This window comes from Lissotriton vulgaris, chromosome 7, assembly GCF_964263255.1.
Source record: "Lissotriton vulgaris chromosome 7, aLisVul1.2, whole genome shotgun sequence".
Classification (NCBI taxonomy): Eukaryota; Metazoa; Chordata; class Amphibia; order Caudata; family Salamandridae; genus Lissotriton; species Lissotriton vulgaris.
The window spans coordinates 402,565,292-402,590,476 of record NC_141695.1 but is presented as its reverse complement, the minus strand read 5'-3'; the positions used below and the strand labels follow the sequence as shown (position 1 = coordinate 402,590,476).

Sequence of the window (25,185 nt, the reverse complement as noted above, 5' to 3'; positions counted from 1 at the left end):
TTGCACTTGCCTGGTGGGGAGTCTTGGGACCTCTGTATCTTCCGTGGTGGTGCTCCGTTCTCCTCCTGCGGTGCAACGACAACCTGTGGCCATCAAGTGCCGCTCCGCCTTTGGTTGGTCTCCATTTGGCTCAGTGCGTCAGGTGGCCTGTGCTACTGCTCCGTCATCCTTCTCCTGGTGCGTGGAGTTCCTTCACTCCTTGCATTTTCCGGCGCAGTGCTGTGCTGCGTCCTTGGTCGGGCTTTCTTGTTACTGTGTGGCGTTCCTGCACCAGTCTGGTGTTACTGTGTGTGCCCTGTGGTGCTGGCATGGCGCAGCACAGTGCCACTCTCTGTGCTCTGAAGTCCTGTGGTGGCGCGGCACCACTGGCGCATCTGGTAGCACTGGCTTGCCTTTGCTTTGTACTTTAGTGCTTTCCAGCTTGCCCTCCTCTGCTGGGAGTCTACTTTCCTTTGGTGCGCTTGGGGCTATACTGCAGGGCTGCAGTGGTCAGTTTACCTTCTCAGCAGGTTTGGGCTGTGGCAGCTTGCTCTGTGCTGCCTTACTTTCCTCCTGGCATACAGTTGCCTGCTAGTCCAGGTCCCTCTATGGCATGTAAGTTGCTGCCATAGTGTAGCTCCTTCGTGCTGCTGGGTGCAGTGTTGCCCGCTGGCCACTGGGTGGCAGTGCTCTCAGTCTCTGTAGGGAAAGGGGGAAGACACCGTCGCTGGCCGGCTGCTACTGCACCCCTTCCTGCTGTCCCCTCTTCAGGCTGTCTGTCCCAGGGAAAGCACACTCAGGCAATGGCGCTTGTCCAGATATCATGACCGGTGAGTCTCTGCTCCCGTCACTGCCTCATGCTGCACCCGCTGCGCTGAGGCTGTGAGAAACCAGCGCGGCTTACGGGGAATGTTGCCTTCATCTTGGTGAGTGTCTGTGGTTGTGGGGCACTGTGCATCGTTGCTGCGGGTGAGCACCGCTTGGTGCGTGTGATGCTGGCGGCCTATGTCACTGGGGACCGCCCGACGGATTCCCCACTCGGCATTGTTTCCTGCAGGCCTCCGCAGCTCAGCTCACGCTGCGGCTCCTTCTATTCTGCTTTGCTCTGCTGGTCTTCTCGCCACCCTCCCTGCCGGCGGCATCCTCATTCACTCCGCTTGCGGGCAGGGGCCACTTGTATCCATGCAGGGCAGGTGTTCGCCTCGAGCAGTGTCGGCGCCACCATGTGGGTGGGCTCCGCTGTTAGTGTTCAGCGCCTGGCAGCTCTTCACATGCTGCGGGCGCTCCCTTTTCAGTTCGTTCACCCCGCCGCCGCAGCCTTACCTCACACACGCTGCGCGGCGGGGAACACGGGACGCAGTAGGCAGGCCGCGGGTGGGCTCCGCTGGCCTTGCTTCATTGTATGTTCATTTTTGGGTCGCATCGCACCCAGCAAGGGGCCATGACAATACGGGTGGGCTCCGCTTAATACGCCGTCATGAGGGGGTCGCTCTTGGCTTGCGCAGCCCCCCATGCTCACCTCCGGCCTATGGCCTTTTTACTTCGCGGGTGGGCTCCGCGTCGGTCACCACGCGGTTGGGCCTCACTTGCGGCCGGCCGACGCGGGTGGGCTCCGGTCGGTCCGCTTACTCCCGGGCACTTCGGGCCACGCCTCCCACATGGCGCTCAGTTGCGGCCGGTGTTCTATGATCCGCTGCTCCCATGATTGAGCGCACCCCCTGTCATTGTGCGCATGCGCACCAATGGTGCGCATGCGCACATTAATTTTTATGACGTTTCATGACGTTTCAATACCCCGCCCATCAGGGACTGCATCCCCGGTTTGTGCGCACATGCGCATGCGCACATTAAGGTTTGTGCGCACATGCGCATGCGCACATTCATTTTAATGACGTTTCACTACCCCGCCCATCAGGGACTGGGGCCAATTCTACGTTGCCAGGGGGGGGGGGCGCTCCTCCGTGAATGCGGCAGCCACGCGCCTCCGATCAGTCCCCCTAGGTCTGTGGTTCCCAAAGTGTGCGCCGCGGCGCCCTGGTGCGCCGTGATGAGCAGCCAGGGGCGCTGCGCCGCCATGCAGGAAGTAGGTGATATAAATTGCAGCCCAACATGCGGAGGGGGGTTTAAAATACCACCTTCGGAATGGTTTTGCCCAGCACACTGCGGCCATACGCTTCCGTACGTACGCACGCATTTACACGTTGTACATAAGCTGTGTAGGCTCACCATTACTGCCTTAGCAAGCTTGGAGCATCGGAGACACGTTGCTGGTGACCCCCGTGTTGTGCCCTGCCCTGCCTCGCTTGACCCTGTTCAAATCGGTAAGTAAGTGTCGCAGACGAATGTAGGAATGTCTCATCATAATGCTTTTTAATTTTCAATCGTTTGAACAGTAGTGTAGTGGCGCGCGATTTCACTGAGCTCCGCATGAAAGCCCTTCGATTTTGCTGGTAACGTGAGATTCATGCCAAGCTTTAAAAGCGAGCCAGATAATCAGAACCGTGGCTTTTCAAAGTCTTTTTCCAGCTTGTCTTCCTTGTACCCGTGTTTTCTCGGCTTTTCAGTGAGAGATAGTGTGAAGGGAGTTCTACGTGGGAAGCCCGAAGGTGTCAGAACGCTTCACAATAGGAACAGTAATGATAAATGTGAAAATTATAAGTGACCAAATTACAAAACCAAACGTTAAGTTACATGAGGCAGTAATATGAGCAAACAAAATACAAGAGGTAGCAAAAGGTACATTAGAGGGGGCGCACGGTGGCAGCTCTGGGGGGGTGTTAGATAGTCCGAAATTAACCAGGACAGGTGGGAACAAAGCAAAGCACACACAAATGAAACATCTGTATTTTGCAGTCATGACTGCACCCTTGCAGCTTTCCACTGATGGGTTTCCAAAAATGTATTTGCAAAAACTCCGGGTAAAAAGGCAAAACAACAGAGTCTGGTGCTTTAATGCTACCTTCATGGAGTGGAGCTCAGAATTTGGAGGTATTTACCACTTCCAGTAAATACCCGATCCTCATCTTCCAGTATTTGCAGGTGCATTAAGTGCCCCACCCTATGCCACCCTGCTCAAAATCAGGGCATCATTATATGTAATTTCACCTCACATGGCTATCGTGAAAGTGCTGCACAGGTCAGGCACTTTTGGGCCTACGTGGAATGCCCGAAGATGTCAGAGCGCTTCACAATAAGAACAGTAATGATACATGAGAAAATTACAAGTGACCAAATTACAAAAGCAAAAGTTAAGTTGCATGAGGCAGTAATATGAGCAAACAAAATACAAGAGGTAGCAAAGGTACATTACAGGGGGGAAAAGTGATATGTGTGCAAGTTGCAAAAACGTACAAACTACAAGTAGAGGTATAATACTGCAATAAATGGCAGACACTCAAGCACAAGAACACATTGGGAAGGCACTTCCATAGTCATGGAGAAAATAATTTTCTGTACTGGAAGGTCTTCCTTAAGATAATAGAGAGGGCGTGAGTTACATTTGGAAGTGTCTTTGAAGGAGGCGAACTTTGAGGTCAGTTTTGAGGCCTGGGAGGAGGTGGTGGCTCCCGAACACATGCAGAAAAAAATTGGTTTTCTCTGAGAAAAAGGCCCCCAAGCAGGGCGAGTTTGTCACTCCCTGGTGAAACTAGTGACGGGTAAACGGAGTGTGGCTGATCCAGGGGCCACCATGTCCCAGGGCGCCTCCATGCATATTTTGTTACTAATATCATTATAATACCTTCATTGCGTCCCAATTACTTTACGGAAGACAACAGGAAGTACTCCCGAGGTCGGGCTTACATCCCGCCCACTGGTAAAAAAAAATAAACGGTGGGGAGCCACGGCCAACTGCCGATTAGGTCAATGGAGCCACGGGTCAAAAAAGTTTGGGAACCACTGCCCTAGGTAAAGGATGGTCTCCCCTCCAGGCCCTGTACTTATGCGGCCCGTTTCCCTAGGCAGTGCCGCGGCCTCTCGTGGGTGGCAGATCCGACAGGCTCGCAGGTCGCGCTCCGTGGGAAGACGCCACAGTGGCGTCACTAGGGTGGTGCGGGGGTGCCTCTCGTGGGTGGCAGATCCGACAGGCTCGATGTCCTAAATTTATTTATGCATTTTTATATAGCGCGGACTTTACCCGGAGGCGTCAGAGCGCTTCACATTAGGAACAGAAATGAAACATAATGAGAAACATTACAGAAGAGCAGATTACTAAAACATACGTTACTTACATAAGGTAATAGTGACAATTGTGAGCAAACAAAAAACATGAGGTAGTAAAAATTGTGAGCAACCAAAAATACATGAGGTAGTAAAGGTAATAATGACAATTGTGAGCAAACAAAATACTTGAGGTAGTAAAAATTGTGAGCAACCAAAAATACATGAGGTAGTAAAGGTAATAGTGACAATTGTGAGCAAACAAAATACTTGAGGTAGTAAAAATTGTGAACAACCAAAAATACATGAGGTAGTCAAAAGTGCACAAGAGGAAAAGTGACAAGTGGGCAGTTATAAGAGAAAACAGAGTATAATTTGAGGTATAATACTGCAATAAGTGCTAGGCACAAGAACAGGCGTTACGTAGGCAAGGTGGCACTTGTGCAAGTATCAAAGGTAAAAACATGTGAGAGGTAGCAACCGTGGGTTACAAGGGCAAAGTGTTGTGTGCATGTTACAAAAGGGCACCGAACACAAGTACATGGAGAATACTGCAAAAAGGCAGACACTCCCACCACAGGAAAACACTGGGAAGGCACTCCCATGGTCATGGAAAGTAAAAAATATCAGTAGTGGGAAGTCTTCCTCCGAATAGCAAGAGGACGTGAATTACTTTTGGAGGTGTCTCTGGAGGAGGAGAACTTTGAGGTCCCTTTTGAAGGCCCGGGAGGAGGCGGTGGTCCGGAGCTCAGGCGGAAACGAGTTCCAGATTCTCACTGCGTTGCCTGAAAAGGATTGGGCCATTGTTCTTTCCTTCTTGAAAGTGGGAGGTTCAAGCAGTAGATTCTCGGCATTGCGTGAAGGTCTACAGCCTCCAGAGAGTTTCAGTTTATTCACCAGGTAGCGGGGAGAGGAGGAGTGCAAGGCTATGTGGGTGATACAAGCGGTCTTGTAGATGGCTCTAGCCTCGAAGGGAAGCCAGCGGAGGGTGGATAACAACGGTGTGATGTGATCGCTTCTTTTGGCCCCATAGATGAAACGAGCTGCTGAATGGAAGACAGATTTAAGTGGGGACAGGTGAGATTTGGGGAGGCCAGTAAGAAGAGAATTGCAGTAGTCTAGTCTGGAGAGGACCAGCGATTGCACCAGGGTTATAAGGTCCTGCTCCGGGAAGAAGCGACGGATTCCCCAAAGAAGGCGCAGTTGGTAGCGAGCAGATTTTGCAATAGAATTGATGTGGGGAGTTAGATTGAGTTTTTTGTCTAGAATGACACCAAGAGATTTTGCGCTGTCGACAATGATGGGTTTGTTGTTTAGTAGATTCATCTGATCCATCCATGATTGAACCGGGGGAGGAGAGAGTGAGGAGGAGAAGAGGAGGAATTCAGTTTTGGAGGGATTCAGAATTAATTGATGAGATGACATCCAGTTTTGAATGGAGTCCAGAGTAGATTTTAGGATGGAGAGATCATGAGTGGAGGCAACCTTGAGGTAGAGTTGAGTGTCATCTGCATAGAGATGATAGTGAATCCCGGATTTGCTTAGGAGGTTTCCCAGTGGTTCTAAGTAGAGATTGAACAGCGTGGGTGCAAGTATAGAGCCTTGGGGAACACCTTGACCCACCGCCAGAGGAGACGAAAGACTGTTCGCTATTTTGATCATTTGAGATCTGTCAGAGAGGAAGGATGCAAACCATTTAAGCACAGTGCCCTCCATGCCCATTCTTTGTTGAAGAATATTGAGGAGGGTGTTGTGATTAACAGTGTCGAAGGCTGCGGAGAGGTCAAGGAGAATTAGCAGACAGGACCCCCCTGAGTCGAGTATCCTCAGCGCATCATCAACCACTTGCAGTAGGGCTGTTTCAGTGCTGCAGTTTTGGATGAAGCCGGACTGACAATTGTCAAGAAGATCATTGTCCTTGATATGACGAGAGAGTTGTTTGGGTACACATCTTTCCGTTATCTTTGCAAGAAAGGGAAGGTTAGTGATGGGGCGGTAGTTATTGAGGTCATTCGCATCAGCAGTGGGCTTTTTCAGCAGAGGGGTGACCTGCCCAGTTTTGAAGGGGACAGGAAGGGAGCCTTGCCAGAGGGAGAGGTTGATCAGAGTGGTCCAATAGGGGAGGGAATGGGTATAGAAGTCAAAGGCAATGGCACTGGGGATAGGGTCAAGCGAGTGGTTGGAGGGCTTTGTTTCGCGTATGCATTTGAGAAGGGCATCTTCAGATATGGGGTCAAAGCTCTGCCAAATGGCTAAGGATTTGCGCTCCTCTGGAGGTGTAGGATGAGCAACCTGATCCACAAGTGATTTCACCTTTCCATCGAAGAAAGTAGCGAAATCCGCTGCTCTCTTTGTAGAATCCTCCACCTTGGAGGTTGGGGGAGAGCAGCTCGGAGTCTTGATGAGATCGAATCGTTTTTTGGGTCTATTTTTGGCGGAATCAAGGAGGGTTTTGAAGTGCGTCGCTTTCTCAAGGAAGATGTGCTTGTGGTATTTGGATCTTGCTGTGCGAAGCAAGGCTAAATTGTCAGTGGAAGGCAATTGCCTCAATTGCTTCTCCAGGAATCTTAGCTGCTTCCTTTCCTCATAAAGGGATTTGTTGAACCAAGGTGCTGAGGGAGTGGGCCTTATCCTTTTGCTTTTGAGTGGAGCGACGTTATTAATTTCAGCTTCAAGAACTGTGAGGCATTGGGAGGTGAGATAGTCAACAGCTATGTTCGGGTCTAGCCTTGGAAGTGAAAGCAAAGCTGATTCACAGGGGGGATCGACATCAATGTTTTTGGCATCACAGAACCAGGAGATGGCCCTCTTGGGTTGGCCAAGAGTTATAGAGTGTGAAAGTTGAAGAGAGAATGGGATGAGGTGGTGGTCAGACCAATCTACATGAATAGGAGTAGTAGTAGAAAGCATGCCTGCTTTAGAAATAACAAGGTCCAGGATTGCGCCCTTAGAGTGGGTTGGTTCAGTGCAGTGTTGGATAAGATCATTTGCCGAGAGGAAGGTGGCCAGTGAGTTCGCAGAGGAGTCTTGTGGTGCGCCCCAGTGGAGATTGAAGTCACCCACGATGGTCTGATTGTCACTTTGAGAGTATTGGTCGCTGATGAAGTCTTTGAGATCTTCTATAAACGAAGAGCTACTGCTACAAGGCGGGCGGTAAATGATATGGAATCTGAGCGGTGAACGGTGTTGCAATTGAAGCTCAAGAGAAAGGCATTCAAAGGTGTGGGAGGAGCTGCTAGGAGACGCCTTAAGTTGGAGGGCGTTTCTGAAGATGACTGCAACACCTCCCCCCGTGTTTTCAGTTCTGCCATTCCTAAATATGGAATAACCTGTGGGTAATAGGAGATCAAATATAGAGTGAGAGGTATCTTTGAACCAGGTCTCTGTGAGGAAGAGCATGTCAAGTTTGTGAAGGGTGATGGTGTCGGAGATTTCAAGTTTGTGTTTTACTGCAGATCTGCAGTTGTGAAGCATACAGCGCAGCTCTGTCAAGACTGTTTTGGTGACGGGGGCACTTGGGCTCTGAAGGGTGATCGGGATATTGTACATTTGCGGAGGTGCTCGGGAGGGTTTAGGTGGACGCTTTGTTCTGACAGAGGTGATTGTCGGAATAGTGTAGACAGTGGGGTTGCTAGGGTATGCCTGCCTGGCCACTAGTGTGGGTGCTGCTTAGTGTTAGTGCAACTGACTGCAACTTGAAGCACACGCCGCCAAGGCGCCACGCACGCATGCACCGCACCGCACCCAGATGCGGCTGCCAGAGAACATTTTGCCTGCATACTGCCTCTCATTGCGCTGGGCCCGACAATACTCCTTTGATCGTCGCTGTGCCAGAAGTCTCACGCAGGTAATTTGATACTCTTTTATTCATTTTTGAGCGTAAATAATCACTGCGTGTGCCTCCAACAGCTCTCATTGCGTGGCTGTCTCCTCTGTGATTTAATGGATACAGTGCACCTGACTAGGCCCTGCATCAGTGCCCGGTAGCCGTTCATTTCGGTTCTGACCGGGACTCCCAGGCAGAAAGGACCACGTCAGGATAACATCGGGAAGTGGTGGGGGAAGAACCCATGCCAGCCGGATTCTGCCTGTCCAACGCGGATCTAGGGTGACACAGGCCAGAGCTTCCTTAGGTTGCCCGGTGCAGAACAAAGTCAGTTTGCAGCTGCAAAGTGCATGTGCACTTCCAAAATGCAACATATATTCAAGCACTGGCAGCACAGCAGCAGGTCGCAGCTCCTGGCCCTGGAACTGCACAGTGGGGAAGCCTATGCCCTGGAGGGAAAAGGGAGGAAGAGGGTTGTGTCCGGCCTGGCCACAGTGAGAGAATCCATAGATAATTTGGAGCTGGACCGACGGGCAGCCCCGGAGCTTCAATGAAGCCTAAACTGGACGCGAGCTTTTGTCAGCGCATGCAGGGTACAGCTGAGACCATGACGATTTGCCCCTTGAGATGAGGTTGCAGCTATCTATTTAGTTGACGTTCTGCCACCAGTGCAGTCCGATCTCCAGATGGCAGGTCAGGTCACAGTGTGTGGGGTGTTTTTTTTGTCTGTTTGTGGGCTTGTCAGGCTGGACTGCTGATTTTTTCTGAAGAAAATTAAATCCTGCAGTAAGCTTAAATGAACGGAATCGGACATGCAAAACACGTATAGCATACGAGGACAACCTGAAAACGTGTTTGTTATGATGTACGTCATGATCTCCTACTGTTGCACTGACTTGCAATGCTATGAAAAAATTGTTTTTGGTGGCACAGGCGCGTTGCTCAAAGGGGTGTAATTTCTGATATTTATGTTTCCTTCATTTTTATTGCTTGATTTTACTCGCAAAAAAGTGTCACTCATAGTCGTTGAAATGTCACTCATAATTTCCCTAAAATTATGAAAACGTCACTCATAGCAATCTGGAACTTTGGCAGCTATGCAGATGTATGTTGTGATGATCGTCACTGGTGGTGCGATGCGGATGCGCGCGGGCCGCGGCTTATGTACCCAGCAGTTTGGTCCCAGGGCCGTCAATCTTAGCACTACTACCAATGACGGCCATGGGACAGCCCCCACGCGCTGTGCGCAGCGCACCTGCTCTCTGACTCATCACAGCGCGGTCACGCGCCCTCCAGGGAGTGGACTGAGGTCGCGGAGACCGTGCGTGCGCCGCAGTGGTGAAACACAATACCTACGACGACATCAGACAGAGGCCACCACCTTCTTCTCTGTGATATCGCGTCGCAATTCGCCTTCGAATTTGGGATGCCAGGGACGACGGTGAGACTAGAGAGAAATAATATTTACATCAGATAGATGCCAAGTTTCAGAATGCTTATGTGTGAATTTTTTTTAATTTCAGTGTAATTATGAGTGACACGATTCAGCCACTCTTTCTCGCGAGCAAATTCAAGCAATGAAGACCAGGGTATTAGGGTCCACACTCTGCTCCTCAGTCAATCATAAGTCTCTTTGCTCGGTCGGTTGCAAGGCCGTCCATTTTAGTACCTTGCGAGAACCACTGAGCCTGTCGCCATTTCTTGCATCCCTCCCTGATATAAACACTCCCCGATAATGCTCCACTCAGCCCTTGGTCCATCTACCAGGCCCAGAGGGCTGCCCAGGTCATGCCCAGGTCACTGTCCATCTGTCCCTGCATATACTTGGATTAAGGAGTCTGCTGTCCACATGGGTAAAGATTTACGTATTAAAAAGGCAAGTCTCATCTGATGTGGTTAATGAGCATTTGCTCTGTTTTTTAAAGGAGGCATTTGATCCCACCTCTACTGCTCTCAACTTATAATACCTAGGAATTGGGGAGACATTCAAGAAAATAGTAGCGATGCAAGTGGGATTGGGGAGGGACACACGCATAACCACCCGTGGTACCCTGTTACTGCTCTCGTGTCCATGAGGATTCATACTGCTCAGATGCTGTCCCACCTTAACAGATGTATACTCTTCAATGGTGGTACTGCGGGAACATGCCCCTGCCCATTAAATTGCACACTCGTCAATAGCAGTAGTACCAGATGTTCTCCCACTAGCAGGCTGCATACTCTTCGATAGTACTATTGCCCAGACATTCTCGCGCCCAGGAGGATACATACTCCTCAACGGTGGTACTGCTCTGATGCTCTACTGCCCATGACAAAGCAAGCATACTCTTTGGTAGCCAGGAGGGTCAGAGTCCCACTGTCTTTGTAGAAGCCCTGCTTGCCACTGTGGCACATAGCAGGGAATGTTCTGATCTGTTACAAATTCTCCTCTTTTCTTTCCAGAAGAGACAGGATTCGATCTGGCTGATATTTACATTTTAAATGCCTTACTAGTACGGCTAGACTATACACAGGCAGCTGCTTCTTCATCCGTTGGAGATGAAAGTAGGCTTGTTTCAACTGATGGGCAAGTCAAAGACTGTCGCTTAAACCCCTTGAAATACACTGGAGACACTGAAATAGGCGGCATGGTCTTGCTAAGTGTTGTGTCCAGATACACAATGGAAAAGACATTCTGCGCGATCTCATGAACATTTAGCGTTGATTTGATCAGTGCTGATAAAGACAGGCAGTGCAGGCAGGTCAACAATTTTGTTAGGACTTCTTCCCTTTAGAATTACACGGTCTGCATTACTTTTCTGATAAGGATGGAACTACTAGGCCTAATTCTTCACAAATTGTAGCAGAAAGAATAGGGGTTCTTAAACAGATGTGTATTTGGAGTTCTCCTTTACCTTGTCCTTAACATGGCCCAGGCCGGGTGCTTTTTCCGCCTTTCCTCACGGGCGGACAATTTTACAGTGCTGCGCCCCACCAAAGGGTTTCATTTCTTCTGGTACTTGACTCACAACCCACAGGTGGCGGGCTTCAGACAGTGGCCAGGCCAGCTAGGATGATGAAGAGGGATCACTCACCGCACTCTCCAGCAGCGCCACTTTTAAACAGACCCCTTCTCCAAGGCCATGTCATCCTTATGTTGTCCCATTGCGTCTCTGCTGCAGGGCTCTATCTCAGCATGGCCTCTACTTCGCTGGATCGCTTCCCGGGCAGACACTGGGATGTTACGTAGTGGGTCAGCAGCAAAACAACCAGCCAGCCAGGAGCCTTTGCGGTGCATGTAGGGTTTAACAAGTGGAAGAAAAGTGGCAGAGCTCAGAAAAGAGCAGCCACCAGGTTTCGCATCATCGTCACCCACCCCCAGTTTTAATACACAAATAGTATCGCTCCTCACAAAGGTAAATCAGGAGGGCTGCATTACCTCAGCTGTGAGACACAAGTCTGCTGTAGCATCGCACTTCACGACCTGACTGTTTACATTTATTTATTAATAAGATAATATTACTGCATGAACTAAGTTAAAAATGTGGCACACAAATGTGATCAGATTCAGTGCACAGGACATGCTTTTTTTTACTGGCTCAAACGAAAACATGGCCCTCTTCGGGCAGGTGCACCAGGCAAAGCTTTCTTCCTTCATTGGGTTGGGCAGTCAGCATGATAGGCCTGAACTGCGCGGTAATGGCATTTTGTTTGCTTTGATAGTTGCACATCATTGCACAAGTGCCACCATTGCCTACGAACGTAACGTTTGTTCTTGTGTTTGAGTGTCCATTGCAGTATTATCCTTCTATTTGCGTTTGGTACTCCTTTGTAACATGCACACGTCACTTTTTTCTTGGTGTAACACACTGTAACGTTACTAAGGATTCTGTATGGGGCCGTTATTTGCCATCTGTGTCCACTGGCGGACTCGGAACGGAGGAGGTCCATGCGGTAAGTCGTGAGGGGGTGACACCATGAGTTACCCGCACCGGGTGACACCAACCCTAGTGACGCCACTGGTCCGATGTGTTAGGACGGATTCAGGGTTCTCCTTTGGTTCGATTCCGAGAATTAAGAGCACATCATTTCTTTGGTAGACTGAGGTTCGTAAGAATTGACAAAGTGGCAGCACGCTCTCTTTAAGAAGAGAATGCCATATTAGAAGTGCATATTAGCAAAATCTTAGCAATCATTCTCAAATTTGTGAAAAAATTAATTCGATAGTACAGAAACTATTATATATTTACTTCCAGAGGCTGAACGTTCTTATGTGGTTTCAGGGCCCATGAGTACAGCACAGAAAACATACTTTCTCCTTCTCTGTGGTGGGGGACACCATATGCTCAATCTGGGATGTGCAAGTATTGTTTGCTAAGGAATGCTTTAATACTCTGCTGCCTGAGGCCATATAAAAAAATGTGGCTATCTAGAGCTGTTCGATGGAACAGGCTATTCAGTAAAATGTTCAAATGCTGCGGTCGTTGCTGATGCTTACCATTACTTCCTCGTTACAATATTATTCAGAAGTAAGGGCGTGTTTTTGATCAATTTTGAATTCTCTTTGACTTTTTTCCCTTTTCTCTTCTTTGAACTGCATTGTAAAGCGTAGGATTTTGTTCATGCTTATACCTGCATGCCCCCAACAAAAAGTTATTTCTTTAATTCAACTGGTTTCCTTTTGAAAAACTCCGCAGCTCCGATTGCGTTGTAACTCTCACATCACGTTCCGTGGGATCAAGGCAGGGATCGCTGCTGCTGGGGGCCTCCGGGGTGCCGATTTGAAAGGATAAATGCTGGATTTAGATCTCCGGACGGTGAGAGCCTAACTTAATGGCGGCCATTCACCAGTGTACCACCTAGCGCCTAAGAACTTAAAACCTGAAATTCTTAACGAGGCATAGCTCTCTCAGTGATTCCTATCATAATGTCGGTCTGATGTTTCCACTGCATCTAGTGCATATTTTAAGCAGGTATTGGCGATGCTCTTGCAGGGCCGGACTGGGAACCAGAACCGGCCCTGGCAAAGTGTGTTAAGAATACAAAACTATTGAGTGTTCTTAACTTCTTTATTCCGACCAACACGTTTGCTCCTAACATGGAGCGAAGCGGCAGTCAGCTCGGCGATCAGCTGGTAACTGTCATATGTGACAGTTATCAGCTGGTGACCTCACTGCTAAACGGTGTCCTCGCAGGGACACTGGGAAGCACGTCTAGTAAGGTGTCCTAGGAGGGACACAAGTATTATAAACACAACACATCCCCCTCCTTTGGGGGTGATGGGAACAGTAGAAACAGATAGAGAACATAAGGTTCCACTATCCACAAATGTAGTCCTTAAGTTTAGCTGGCGGTCCTAACAGTCTGCCGGTCCTGCTAATGTCCACCGGTCTCGCCCCGTCATGGGTTGGAACGACAGGTAGTCTGTGCCTTGCGCCTGCAGGTCTGGATGAAGGAATAGAACGGTCCGCTGGCTGGGTGTTTTCATGTGTACCTTAATCGCTCCCGTCCCCAGGGGTGGCAGGAAATTCAATGTCGGATTCGGTGTCAGAAAAATAAAGTCCTCCCTTACTCTATCGCCCTCCTTCCCTTTCTTATCTATCGCCCTCCCTCTATCTATCGCCCTCCCTCTATTTATCGCCCTGTTCTCTTCTCTTCTCTTCTCACGTGCTGATCTGCTGCTCTCTTCCACCCGCCTCCTTCTCTAACTCCCTGTTCTCTTCTCACGTGCTGATCTGCTGCTCTCTTCCACCCCACCTCCTTCTTTAACTCCCTGTTCTTTTACTGTGCTGATCTGCTGTTCTTTCACCCCGCCTCCTTCTCTAACTCCCTGTTCTCTCACACACAACCACACCACACACAACCAAACCACACGCGCAACCAGACCCAACCACACACATGTTTATAAGCATTTTATCTTCTTTATTTCTCAACTCACTAATGCAAATGAAAACCTGTACAGCAATGTCCTTACTGCAGTTTTCATAATTGTACCCAAGAAGTATCTACACCTACCAGAATGGCAACAACTGCTGCTTAGCCTACGAATTCCTTGACCACCCAACATTGGTTCTTGGATTATGCCTGCCATTATTATAAAACTGTTAACACATTTTTGGACACCATGTAACTTGCCTTATCTGCATACTCTCTGCTAATTTTATGTTATCAATTTGCAGGATTATGGCGGTATGCAGAGACCTGGAATTGTTGTCGACTACCAGAAAAGTCTGGTATTTGGTGGGCCTGCTGGAAGGTGGATGAAAAGAAAGATGATGCAATCGCTTAATAAACCCATTGGAGGGGCGTTTGTCGGCAAAAAACCTAAATTGAGAAAACCTGGATCAAATGGCAATGCGGTCAAAGAAGGTATGTTTCTAGATAGACAGCTTCTGTTTTTTAGGTTTCGCCTGGCGATCCGCTGCATAGCAGTGTTCGCGCAGGCGAAAACTTTTGTTTAGCAGTATGGGTGCTTTGTCCCGCCTGCTCTTCCATTGGCTAGCTCCATAAATGGAGGCTAGCCATTGAAAGGGACATCTGTCTGTTATTGCCCTCCTATCTATCTATCGCCTTCCCTCCCTCTATCTCTCGCACTCCCTCCCTCTATCTCTCGCACTCCCTCCCTCTATCTCTCGCACTCCCTCCCTCTATCTCTCGCACTCCCTCAATCTATCTCTCGCACTCCCTCAATCTATCTATCGCCCTCCCTCTATCTATCGCCCTCCCTCTATCTATCGCCCTCCCTCTATCTATCGCCCTCCCTCTATCTATCGCCCTCCCTCTATCTATCGCCCTCCCTCTATCTATCGCCCTCCCTCTATCTATCGCCCTCCCTCTATCTATCGCCCTCCCTCTATCTATCTATCGCCCTCCCTCTATCTATCTATCGCCCTCCCTCTATCTATCTATCGCCCTCTATCTATCTATCTATCTATCGCCCTCTATCTATCTATCTATCGCCCTCTATCTATCTATCTATCTATCGCCCTCTATCTATCTATCGCACTCTATCTATCTATCGCACTCTATCTATCGCCCTCCCTCCCTCTATCTCTCGCACTCCCTCCCTCTATCTCTCGCACTCCCTCCCTCTAACTCTCGCACTCCCTCCCTCTAACTCTCGCACTCCCTCCCTCTAACTCTCGCACTCCCTCTATCTCTCGCATTCCCCTCCTCTATCTATCGCCCTCCCTCCCTCTATCTATCGCCCTCCCTCCCTCTATCTATCGCCCTCCCTCTATCTATCGCCCTCCCTCTCTCTATCTATCACACTCCCTCTCTCTATCTCTCGCACTCCCTCTATCTCTCGCACTCCCTCTATCTATCGCACTCCCTCTATCTATCGCACTCCCTCTATCTATCGCACTCCCTCTATCTATCGCACTCCCTCTATCTATTGCACTCCCTCTATCGCACTCCTTCACTCTATCTATCGCCCTCCCTCTGTATCTATCTATCGCCCTCCCTCTCTATATATCTATCGCCCTCCCTCTCTATCTATCTATCGCCCTCCCTCTCTATCTATCACCCTCCCTCTATCTATCTATCTATCTGTCTATCTATTGCCCTCCCTTACTCTATCGCCCCTCCCTTACTCTATCGACCCTCCCTTACTCTATCGACCCTCCCTTACTCTATCGCCCCTCCCTTACTCTATCGCCCCTCCCTTACTCTATCGCCCCTCCCTTACTCTATCGCCCCTCCCTTACTCTATCGCCCCTCCCTTACTCTATCGCCCCTCCCTTACTCTATCGCCCCTCCCTTACTCTATCGCCCCTCCCTTACTCTATCGCCCCTCCCTTACTCTATCGCCCCTCCCTTACTCTATCGCCCCTCCCTTACTCTATCGCCCCTCCCTTACTCTATCGCCCCTCCCTTACTCTATCGCCCTCCTTCCCTTTCTTATCTATCGCCCTCATTCTATCGCCTTCCCTCCCTCTATCTATCGCCCTCCCTCTATTTATCGCCCTGTTCTCTTCTCTTCTCACGTGCTGATCTGCTGCTCTCTTCCACCCTGCCTCCTTCTTTAACTCCCTGTGCTTTTACTGTGCTGATCTGCTGTTCTTTCACTCCGCCTCCTTCTCTAACTCCCTGTTCTCTCACACACAACCACACCACACACAACCAAACCACACGCGCTACCAGACCCAACCACACACATGTTTATAAGCATTTTATCTTCTTTATTTCTCAACTCACTAATGCAAATGAGAACCTGTACAGCAGTGTCCTTACTGCAGTTTTCATAATTGTAGCCAAGAAGTATCTACACCTACCAGAATGGCAACAACTGCTGCTTAGCCTACGAATTCCTTGACCACCCAACATTGGTTCTTGGATTATGCCTGCCATTATTATAAAACTGGTAACACATTTTTGCACACCATGTAACTTGCCTTATCTGCATACTCTCTGCTAATTTTATGTTATCAATTTGCACGATTATGGCGGTATGCAGAGACCTGGAATTGTTGTCGACTACCAGAAAAGTCTGGTATTTGGTGGGCCTGCTGGAAGGTGGATGAAAAGAAAGATGATGCAATCGCTTAATAAACCCATTGGAGGGGCGTTTGTCGGCAAAAAACCTAAATTGAGAAAACCTGGATCAAATGGCAATGCGGTCAAAAAAAGGTATGTTTCTAGATAGACAGCTTCTGTTTTTTAGGTTTCGCCTGGCGATCTGCTGCGCAGCAGCGTTCGCGCAGGCGAAACCTTTTGTTTAGCAGTATGGGTGCTTTGTCCCGCCTGCTCTTCCATTGGCTAGCTCCATAAATGGAGGCTAGCCATTGGAAGGGACATCTGTCTGTTATTGCCCTCCTATCTATCGCCCTCCTATCTATCTATCGCCCTCCCTCCCTCTATCCATCGCCCTCCCTCTATCCATCGCCCTCCCTCTATCCATCGCCCTCCCTCTATCTATCTATCGCCTCTATCTATCTATCGCCCTCTATCTATCTATCGCCCTCCCTCCCTCTATCTATCGCCCTACCTCTATCTATCTCTAGAGATTGGCTCGTAAGGGAGAATGCGGTTCCAAGTCTAGCCGGTGCCGTTCAGCCGCCGCTGTGTGGCTGGCACCAGAGGGTAGGTCCGACGACAGGGTATGTGGGGTCCGGTTAAACAGTTTTCGTTTAGCTGGCACCGATGGGTGAGGCGCACAGCCTGGGATGATGACGGGCTGGGTAGACCGGGTGTGTGCGCTGCTACCAGAGGGCGACGTTCGAAGATTATGTCGCTGGCGGGCAGAGATGGGGTCTGATGGCAAGGGTGCGGCTGGCATACGTCTGTGGCTTTCACTCGATTATTGTGCACCCCCTGCCTGCCATGCTCTTCTACGCTCTTCTCCCTGGCAGGCTACGGCAGCCAGGGCAATGCCTCATTGTCTTTTGGGAGTGGTTGGCAGGTTGGCGCTCTCTTGTAAACGCCAGGCACGCCGCCCAGCGGCTGCTCTCTGAACTGCCTCCTGTTGAGTTCAGACGGAACCAGCCATTCCCTTTTCTGCCTGAACCTGGTGCCCAGAGCAGGCGCCCGTGGCCCGCCCGCATCCATCCCCCCGAGGCCTGGGCCGAGGCTGCGCCGGTGGAGCCGCATTCCAGAGGAGCCAGACCCGGCCGGGCCGGCTCCGAGCTCGGATTCCTTCAGAATGCAACTTCCGGTTGGGCGAAGTTTGTTGTGATGGAGCGCAGCAGCCAGGTGTTGTAATTACTCAGTGAGTGTTTGTCTGTCGGAGGCGTCCTGAGCCGGGATATGGCGGACGGAGAGCTCACCCCCTCGCTGCCACCCCTTCGGCTCACGAACAGGTGGGCGCTGGATTATTTTGTAATACTGGGCGGGTGAGATGCGGAGTCGGTGCTGGATGAGAGCGAGGTTTAGACGAACGAGTGGCTGGGATGAACCTGAATCTCTCACCCTGCACTGGACCTCCACACCCGTCACTCACACTGGATAACGGCACCCGTCACTCACACTGGACCCGAGCACCCCTCATTCACCCCCGCACACGTTATGCACCCCCGCACACGTTATGCACCCCCGCGCATGTTATTCACCCCCACACTGGTCCTCGGCACCAGTCATTCACCCCTACACTGGACATTGCCATCACCACAGGACCTCTGCAGGAATCACTCACAACTACACCGTGTCTGCCTCCCGCCACTAAACACTGGATCTGAACACCCCCACTCACCCCTGGATCTGAGCACCTGCTACTCACCCCTGGACCAGAGCACCCGCCACTCACCCCTGGACCAGAACACCCACCACTTACCCCTGGACCAGAGCACCTGCCACTCACCCCCTGGACCAGAGCACCTGCCTCTCACCCCCTGGACCAGAGCACCTGCCTCTCACCCCTGGACCAGAGCACCTGCCTCTCACCCCTGGACCAGAGTACCCCTACTCACCCCTAGATCTGAGCACCCGCTACTCACCCCTGGACCAGAGCACCCGCCACTCACCCCTAAACCAGAGCAACTGCCTCTCACCCCTGGACCAGAGTACCCCTACTCACCCCTAGATCTGAGCACCCGCTACTCACCCCTGGACCAGAGCACCCGCCACTCACCCCTGGATCTGAGCATACGCCACTCATCCGTGGACCAGAGCACCCCCCAGTTGAAAATTAACTTGGGTGAATCTGAAGGAGCTACATTTTAAGGTGTATTTCAGAGTGCACAGTCTGTTACGATGAGACCCAGGGGCTCATTATGTCTGTGGTGCATTGAACCTAGGGGGCAAGTCAGAAGTGCTCACTATATCCTCGTTGGCTATTATTACTAAACCTTAGGCTTGCATTAGAGTCTAATGGGCCTCTTTCACTTGGACGCGACATGTTGCTTGTATCTGATTTAGGATATTACATAAAATGTGACAATCGTGGCAGATCTGGTATTAACATTGTTAAATATTTCAGGAGTTACTGGCGATTAAATTGTGGAAACATGATTTCTGGTATTTATGATGCAACTCTTCCCCCCAGCAGCAAAGGGAAACTGGAAACCGTCTCGTAAATTAGGTATATATGCGCGTTTGCTGTCCTACCTCCAGGCTATTTCAAGCAATAATTGTTTAATAAATAGTTGAAATATTGATTTGTGACAGGAGGAACACGCTGTAGAAAATGTGACTCTAGTATGTAAGGCATTATGTATTGCGATAGGAATGGGGAGCTCACAGAAGTCCGCACATACTTCTTATCCTTTGAATACACACACACACCCACTAAGCAATCTGTATCCTGTGCTCTACTCATTCCCAACACGCCAGATTTCTACTCACCTTTCACCCTCAGCTCTTACCCCTTTGCCCTCAGCTCTTACCCCTTTGCCCTCAGCTCTTACCCCTTTGCCCTCAGCTCTTACCCCTTTGCCCTCAGCTCTTACACCTGTGCCCTCAGCTCTTACACCTGTGCCCTCAGCTCTTACACCTGTGCCCTCAGCTCTGACCCTGCCCTGTGCCACACATTGAATTGGAGATCTCTGCCTCGTTCACAGTTGCTAGATGGACCATATCAGTAATATTCATTGGCAGTCTGGGATGGGACAAAAACCTGACTGGAGGTGGTAGGGGGTTTTTGGGGAACTTGGACGATCACATTGTCACTGTTAATGTGTACTCTCCAGCCTGGCACGCTGCTGCAGCCGGTGACTGCTCCTCTGAACTCTTCTCTCCTTCCCAGAGCTTAACACCAAGAAGCTTGGCTTTGACGAGTTCTTGCCCATGCTGCAGACAATTGCGAAGAACAAGGACCAGGGTACCTACGATGACTTTGTGGAGGGGCTGAGGGTCTTCGACAAAGAAGCCAATGGCTCTGTGATGGGCGCTGAGCTGCGACATGTACTAGTCACTCTGGGTAAGAGGCCATTTTGGCACAGTACTATTTTCAAGGCAGAGAGTAATTGACTGCTGAACTCCCCAGCCCCCCTGCAGTATTCAGGGCCCCCCTTTCTGATTCCGAGCTTAGATTTCTACCCGCGTCTGGATATTACAGTTAATGTGCCCTGTTTCAGCCTTACAAAGTGTCCTATCAATCTCATTTAACTGTACATTCTTTTGGGGCGAGGGAGGACGGGGACATGGTTGGGTTACAAGTGGTTTTTGGATTGCCCATTCTACAGGCTAGAGCTTTGACTGACTAATAGTTAGTCTTGGTGAGCCATGTCCTGGAAATTGGTGGCGCCCTTGTCTTGTGGGTAGCGGCCTCTTCAGAACATCTGCTCTGTCTGGTTTTACCCTGGTGGCTGGCTAGTCTCACCAGCCAGTGCTGCTTCTGTGGCGGAAGTGTATTTGGTGGGTAAGTGTGGGGTCTGAAGCTGTGCGTGCTGCTGCATTCTTGGCAGTTAATCTGGAAGGTGTTTGATCGAAGCCTGTGTGCATTTTTGTCCTTTCCTTTGTGCAGGTGAGAAGATCTGTCTGTGTGTGTGGCTCTGTCTGTGTGTGTGGCTCTGTCTGTGTGTGTGGCTCTGTCTGTGTGTGTGTGGCGCTCTGTCTGTGTGTGTGTGGCGCTCTGTCTGTCTGTGTGTGTGTGGCGCTCTGTCTGTCTGTGTGTGTGTGGCGCTCTGTCTGTCTGTGTGTGGCTCTCTGTCTGTGTGTGGCGCATAGCGCTCTGTGTGTAGCGCTCTGTGTGTAGCGCTCTGTGTGGATAGCTTCTTTTGTCGGCTCTGTGTGTGGGTGGCTCTGTCTGTGTGAGAGTGGCTCTATATGAATGTCAGTGCAACCCATCACGTCATTAACAATTACAGACCTTCACATCGCCATCACCTTGGCATTGGTTTGATAGTTGAAATAATTGGGCAGTGTGGTGGTTATAATATTAATTATGGGTATCTCAAATAAAGGCTTTGTCAATGTGAAGGGCATGTCTTTGAAATTGGATGGCCTCTTCTCCCTATTTCATTTTTTTCCAAATCCTTGGGCTCTCTCATTGACCAATCTGTGTCCTTCAAAGGGCATGTCCTGAAAAGAGCACAGACATCGGAGTCCCAGCTTACATTAAAGCACATTATCTGCTCGCCTGGTCTCTTGGCTGTGCTCTTTTCCCCTTGGGGGTTTCAGGTCACGGCCTGCTTGGTGGGGTTTGATTGCTTGCTTGTGGAGGGAGCGAGATTGCGGGTCATTCCCTAATAAGAGTCCCTGGTGTTTTTTAAACGCTTATCTGGCACACCCTGGTGGCAGAGTAGTTTCTAAAGGGTTTCTGTCCACATTGAATGCCTTCTCTTCTAGGTTCCAACCAAGTTATTGTAGTTGAACTAGCAGTATGTGTATAAATTAACGTTTATTTATCTAAAAAAAATTCCAGGCTTACAAGGAACAAATAAAAAGGGAGAGCGTACTCACTGCTACAAGTATCCTAAACAACCCAACAGTCAAGTCCCGGTACGAACAGTATGCAACGGTAAGATTTTTAGGAGCCATATCTGAAGACATTGAACCTATTGACTCAAGTTGAATAATTGCTTGGCCAGTTAAATCGGCAGTCCAACTTTTTCTATGAGAGTTACCACAATGGTGAGTGACCATGCCTTCCAGAATTATTGTTTTGACTACTCAGATGTCTGTCACAATTAAAGTTTTACAACCCACTGAAAATGCCAAAGGTTCCAGGGACGTTAGTTTCATTTTTACCCACACAACCATAGAAAAGTCAGCACTTAAAATTTTAATAGGTTTTTAAAAAAAAGCAATTGCCCATGAGGGGGTCCCTCCATGTGTCCTATAGGTTCAGGATACCTGTATCCTGACTCGTGTTTTCACACTGTCAAACCCCCAATCTTCCAGGGTATTGGTGAGCTGCCAGTAGATTCAGAGCTATCCGTTGGAGATGTCTGCTTTAAATATAAATGTAATCCAGCAAATTCTTTATTGGTATTTCTAGTAAGTATATTTCTGTTGCAGTCTTGTATTCAACCAGAAATATGGCCATTCTGCAGTTCTACTTAAAAGCGAATTTCACACCACACATGGGTAACCCTTCAGCCACAGGCATAAAAGCATCAACAGCTTACCTTCTCTTTCAATAAAACTTCTCAATCTGCCCAATCTACCTTCTCTTTAGGAATGCTGGAAATCTCACTGGATGGAAAGCAATTTCCTCCAGCTGAACGCTGCAAAAACTGAGGTTCTGCTCTTTGGAGATGCCCCCTCCTCTGGTCACCTTCCTGGTGGCCCCCAGAACTAGGCACACCCCGACCCCGGCAACCACAGTCAAAAACCTCTGTGTTCACCTTCAACAGTCCCTAAACATGAAGAAACACGTTACTCACACAGTCTGATCGTGCTTCCACACCCATGGCTTACTAAGGAAAGCTTTTACTTATGTCCCCGACACAACAAGGAAAACCCTAACACAGGCCCTGATACCAAGCAAGCTGGACTATTGCAACGCCCTATTGATCGCAGCAAATGAGTCCTCCTTAAACCAATTGCAAATGATACCAAACACAGCCGCCTGCACGGTTCTGAATGCTCCCCCCAGATCAGCTTCCTCTCCCCTCCCTCATCAGCTACACTGGCTGCCCATACGACAGCGCGTGAAATTCTAGATCTGCTGTCTCACACACAAAGCTATCTGGGGCAATGGCCCTCCCGATGTAGTAGAGAAACTTCGCCGCTATTACCCGGCTCGGACTCTGCGCGCCAGCTCCCAATCGCTCCTTAAAAGCCCCAACATAAAAAAGGCTAGACCCGGAGGCAAGTCCTTCTCGCACCCTTCATCTGGAATCAACTACAGCTGGCCCTAAGACAGTGTCTGGACCATCTTAAATTCGGAAGACTCCTGAAAACTGCCCTGACAGAGTGAGGGAGTGAGAGTGGGAAAGGGAGACAGTGAGGGAGTGAGAGGGGGAAAGGGAGACAGAGTGAGAGGGAAAGGGGGGAGGGAGTGAGAGAGGGAAAGGGAGACAGGGGGAGGAAGACAGAGGGAGGGGAACAGAGTATGGGAGAGGTAGGGAGAGTGAGGGAGGGAGACAAAGAGAGAGCAAGAGATGTGTGTATCCCGGGTCTGGTGGCTCAGTGGACGAAGGTGTCCGCTGCAGGGACCAGTGATCAACCTCATGGTCAGTTGTTTTTTTTGTTGCTCTAGCCCTGCCACCTCCCCCACTGACCCCGCCCCCACTGGTGCGGCCCTCGGACACAAACCACAGTGTAAATTTGGCCCCTGAGAGAACGTTTGTGAGTACCCATGACCTATGCTGTGCTTCCAAGCGCTGAGATACCCCCCTGGGGGTGATTCAAGAGCTATACAAATTAAATAAAATCATTAATTAAATCAAACAGGTACACATGCTGCAAACTGATAAGTTAATTACCATCAACAATTAGCTTGCAGCCTGTAATGCTGTGGATGCACTTCCACCCTTCCTGCCTCCAGGGCTCACACTGCATATTGAATGTTCAGATCTGTTTACTCCTAACTCAGCTTTGCAAATAACACTTCTTCCGTACTGAGTTTCACCCAAAAAATTGTAGTTTCGCAGGAAATTAATTTCTTGGAAATGTGATGCCCACCCTCAATATTCCAGTCATCGCCCCCTCTGTACAAGGACTCCTCGGAGCTCATGGGCGTTCATAGACCTGGCATGGATTTTTCCATCCTATGGCCTGTCTGGACATACTCTAAAATTTAGAAGTCCTGCATATGTTCTCCCCGTTGTAAGATGCCTTTTCTAATAATACATTCTTTCTGCTTTTTTGTGATCTGAAATCTGAGTTCTTTACTTGCACTGTACACAAGACTTTTGCTGTTACTTTTGTAATAGTTAGTGTGCATTTGTTCTGCAAAATTTTGCTAAAGATGGTTTAAAACTTGTGTTTACTTTTAGGGTGAGAATCCCTTTGAAATCGTTGAACAAACAGGAGAATCGGTAGTTGAGGAAACAACTGATGCGAATGATGAAGACAATGAGCAAAACGAAAAGGAGGACATTGATGGTGAAAACGATGAAAATGAGGAGCAGATAATGTGGAGGCAGAAAGTGCAGATGCGGATGATGCTGCTGACCCAAATGATTACTCTGGGGACTTAACCACCACTGATGAAAACTAGTTGAGAAACTGCCCTGAAAGACCAAACACTTTAGCACACTGCATTGGTGGACTTAAAGAACAATTTTCCGCAAAGTTGAGCAGTTCGTTCACCCTGCATGCATTCCACTTCTGTTTTAATTGCCTATGGGCAAACCGGTTTTATGTTTTGTTTTTTTAGTATATTACGCACAGCAAATGCTTCAGTATTCTTCCAGTGTAAATTGATTTGTTCATGGTTACGTTTTGAGTAATTTTGAGCAGTTGGAGTTCTAAACATTCCAATGTGAATTTTTCCAGTTTTTAGCGCCCAATGTAGTGTTGTATATAATTCAAGCTGTTGTAGCAAAGAAAACCTGATTATGTCCTGCAGTAATAAAGGCTTACAACAAGATTATACACTTATTTTGCACCTCTCCTATATGGTACTGTCTACCTCAAAGAACGGGTACACTCAAGGTGGTGTTTTATGCCCGGAGGTAGCGCCCCAGGGGGGAGCACTCGCCTGTTTAATGCTGATCAAAGGCTCTTTGCTGAGGTGTGAGATTGGAGAGGGTGCCGAGGGTATTCTGGGTGACGAGGTGTCACTGTAAGGCCTGGTAGCCTCTAGATAATCAGCAGAGGTGGGAATGGCAAGAAACATCCGCTCTGCCTATGGGGGCCTTGTGACACCAGCTGGGTGATTCACCCACCGAGGTGTTCCTTTCTTGCTTTAAAGCGTTCGATTTGTCTTGTGTTTTTTCTGCACTTTTATTTAGCGCGAACTCTATCGGAAGGTATTGCAGCGCTTTAAATGAACACTACTTACATCACACAAGGTCACTTTTTAAACAAGAAAAACAAGCATTTTCGGAAATTATGTAGAATATTCCATTTGTGGAGTGCTGCAGTCGGGGCCGGAGCTGAATTTTAATCAGGGGGGGACTGCAGTGATGGACTGCAGTGTGTCTGCTGTTATACCAATGGCATAAATCACGCCGAGCCAGACTCTGCACCCACAGGCACCAGCTCCCGACTGTCAGGGTGGTCCGGAAGCAGCAGGAAAGGTCAGAGGTGCCAGGGAGAGGGGGCTGGACACACAGGAACGGAGGAACCAAGGAAGCAAGAAAGAGCGGGGAAGACGAGGGAGGAAAGGAGAGGAGGAAGAAAATAATATGATAAGGAAGAAGGAAGAGGGGCGAAGACAGGGATAAACGAAGGAGAGGGTTATGAGGGAGGAG

General features: G+C 49.3%; 1 protein-coding gene across 2 annotated transcripts; it reads left to right on the top strand.

Annotated features, from left to right (window-relative positions):
* Positions 1 to 1,952: 1,952 nt before the first annotated feature.
* On the top strand, positions 1,953 to 24,013 carry LOC147701740 (myosin light polypeptide 6-like). 2 transcript variants are annotated; one of them, XM_086930360.1, is made up of 5 exons: positions 1,953 to 1,980; positions 14,122 to 14,311; positions 19,623 to 19,796; positions 21,243 to 21,338; positions 23,764 to 24,013. In XM_086930360.1, exons 2-5 carry the CDS (start codon positions 14,134 to 14,136, stop codon positions 23,766 to 23,768), a joined length of 453 nt encoding a protein of 150 aa, XP_086786486.1. In that variant the 5' UTR covers positions 1,953 to 1,980; positions 14,122 to 14,133; the 3' UTR covers positions 23,769 to 24,013. The 2 variants fall into 2 exon arrangements, with proteins under 2 accessions (XP_086786486.1, XP_086786485.1); XM_086930359.1 differs by lacking the exon at positions 1,953 to 1,980 and adding an exon at positions 7,877 to 7,984.
* The last annotated feature ends 1,172 nt before the right edge of the window (positions 24,014 to 25,185 follow it).

Coding starts and splice junctions, on each gene's coding strand:
- LOC147701740 (XM_086930359.1), top strand. CDS start 7,886: ATGCGGCTGCCAGAGAACATTTTGCCTGCATACTGCCTCTCATTGCGC. Junction 7,985..14,121: donor GTGCCAGAAGTCTCACGCAG/GTAATTTGATAC, acceptor ATCAATTTGCAG/GATTATGGCGGTATGCAGAG. Junction 14,312..19,622: donor TGGCAATGCGGTCAAAGAAG/GTATGTTTCTAG, acceptor TCTCCTTCCCAG/AGCTTAACACCAAGAAGCTT.